The sequence below is a fragment of the Trichechus manatus genome, unplaced genomic scaffold (genome assembly GCF_000243295.1).
Source record: "Trichechus manatus latirostris isolate Lorelei unplaced genomic scaffold, TriManLat1.0 scaffold00088, whole genome shotgun sequence".
Lineage (NCBI taxonomy): Eukaryota > Metazoa > Chordata > Mammalia > Sirenia > Trichechidae > Trichechus > Trichechus manatus.
The window spans coordinates 4,886,907-4,889,592 of NW_004444024.1; the positions used below are offsets into that span (position 1 = coordinate 4,886,907).

The following is a 2,686-nucleotide window of genomic DNA, read 5'->3' on the forward strand; positions in this document are numbered from 1 at the left end:
CCCCACAGCCAATGCCAGCCCTCACCCCCAGCCCAGCCAGGACATCTAACCTAGCCCTGCTCCAAGGGAAGCAGGAAGAGCCCCTCCCGTGGGGGGCACTGTCCCCTCTCCCAACAGCCCTCCCCCTATGGCAAGGACCCCCTGGGCCAGGCCCAACTCTGGCAGGGGGACCGCTGCCACTCAAAAGAGGCTCATCTGCCCTCCACACAAACAGGAGGGACACTGGGATGGCCCTAAACCTTTATCCCTGGTTTTTAAGTAGCTGCAATTTTTAAAAACTTAAATATACTGCTTTGCACTGTGTGCCATTTCAATAGGATCATTTTTTAGTGGAGTGAGCATGGACTTTATTTTGTTTTTTTCTAATATTTTATTAGAAAAAATTTCAAACATACAGAAAAGTTGAATTGTCTAATGAACACTCATATACCCACTACCTAGATTCTACAACGAAAACTTTACTATACTTGCTTTATGATATATCTTTCCATGGTGTATAGGGTATTTTGAGTGTTCAATTTTTACTTGTTTTTGTTCTATTAAAAATAAGATACTCTGTTAACCCAGAACTAAAACCATTACCGAAGCCCACTCTTCAGACAAAGACTAGACTGGACTATAAAACATAAAATAATACTCGTAAAGAGTGTGCTTCTTAGTTCAAGTAGATACATGAGACTAAATGGGCAGCTCCTGTCCAGAGGTGGGATGAGAAGGCAGAAAGGGATAAAAGCTGGTTGAATGGACACGGGAAACGCAGAGTGGAAAGGGGGAGTGTGCTGTCACATTATAGGGAAGGCAACTAGGGTCACATAACAATATGTGTATAAATTTTTGTATGAGAAATTAACTTGAACTGTGAACTTTCACCTAAAGCACAATAAATAAATAAAATAATAATAAGATAGCTGGAGTGCAGCGGAAAGTGTGCAAGACTTGGAGTCAGATGTCCTGGGTTTGACTCCCAGCTCTACCACTTGCTACCTCCATGGTGCTTCACAAGTCATATCTTCTGACCCTGTTTCCTCATCTACATATTGGGGGCTACAGCAAACCAAACCCACTGGCTTCATGAGAACTAATCAAGACTATGAGTGTGAACCCCTCCACAAGCGTCCAGGCCGGTATTTGTTATGGGCTAAGACTTGGGATTTTCCACTGTTTGGGGATTACACTTTTTTTTTTTAAACATAGCAGAAATCATATGTACAAGTGTTTTTTGTTTACAATTTGGGAAACAGAATAACATGTTAACATAACCAAAACCAAACCCATTGCCATCCAGTGGATTCTGACCCATGGCGACCCTACAGGACAGAATAGAACTGCCCCATAGGGTTTCCAAGGCTGTAATCTTTACGGAAGCAGATTGCCACATCTTTTTCCCGTGGAACAGCTAGAGGGTTCAAACTGCTGACCTTTTGGTTAGCAGCCAAGTACTTAACCATTGTAATACCAGAGCTCTTTATGTCCATCTATAGGACATTAAAAATGACTTCAAAGACCATGTAGTCACATTTTAAAAATGTTTTTGGGTTGCAAAAATACTGATTGTAATTACATATAAGTAAATGCACACATACACACAAATTGGCATGAAATACAATTGCCCCCCAAATTATTTGCAGGACCAGACCAAAAAAAAAAAAAAAAAGTCTATTTCTTTCAGGTAAGGAAAGATGTTTCACTCCTGATCTTTCCTGTTGCCTTAGCTGCTTAAAAAGCTTGAGACAAAGCTCCAAGCTCAACTGTAGTAGCTCTCCTCAAACCTAGATTTTTTTTTTGGATAATTATTCTCCACTCTCCCACATACAACCCCTTCTCCCCAATACTGGGGAATAATTTACCTAATTATTTCTTTATCAGCCAAGAAAATCTGTGTACAGTGTCTTTCCCTCTTCGCTGTGGCTCCCAAGGAAGCTCAGAGCGAAGTATCTCCCTTCGACCTAGGTTTCTGGTACAATGTAATTATTCTTCTCTCTACATAACCCCAAACCCCTTAGATTCCTTAGCTCTTGTTTTTTCAATCCAATTTTAATGGGTTTTTTCCTTGATTGTAGTACGCATTTTGTTATAGCTAAATCAGGTGGATGCTTTCTAAACCGCTGTCCTAGAGCATCTGCGTTGAGTGGGGAGGAGGTCTGAGGCCCAGCCCTCTGCATTGGAGGAGAAGAGATGCCAGAGATTCTTTTTTCCCACCACCCCCCACCCCTGCCCCGAAGCCTCAGACAATGCCCAGGTGTCCAAGGCCAGGTTCGTGCTCACTTACTCAGCCTCTTCCATGGCCACAGGGCATTTGTACTGGGCTGTGTTGAAAAGGCAGATGTCTGCATACTGGCGCACTGGCGTGAGAGAAGGAAACGGGGCATGAGCCAAGGTGCAGCTCCCAGAGGCATCCCAGGCTCCCCCAGGTGGGGGTGTTCAGCCCCAGGCAATGGCCAGAGTTCACAGGGGCTTCCAGAGGAGACCTCCCCAATCCTGTACCCACAGGGCAACCCCAAACACACCCACCCCCTTCCATAACCAAAAGGACAGCTTTGCCCAGAACCCAGGGCACCTAAGAGGAGAGGCAGCTTACCTGGCCAATAAGCAGCCTGCGTTATAGCCTCAAAAGCCTGACCCTCGGGCTCAGAGAAGGCCCTGGGCTTCACCCCCGGCCAGTAGCTATTTATAAGGCTGTTAAAAG

The 2,686-nt window shown here is 44.7% G+C and overlaps 1 protein-coding gene across 1 annotated transcript in view; it reads right to left on the minus strand.

Annotated features, from left to right (window-relative positions):
- The window catches only part of ARRB1 (arrestin beta 1), an 80,616-nt gene that overhangs the window by 8,323 nt on the left and 69,607 nt on the right, over positions 1-2,686 (minus strand). The window contains exon 10 of the mRNA XM_023736498.1: positions 2,270-2,342. Coding sequence (XP_023592266.1) covers positions 2,270-2,342 — 73 coding nt within the window. The remainder of the gene's footprint in view (positions 1-2,269; positions 2,343-2,686) is intronic.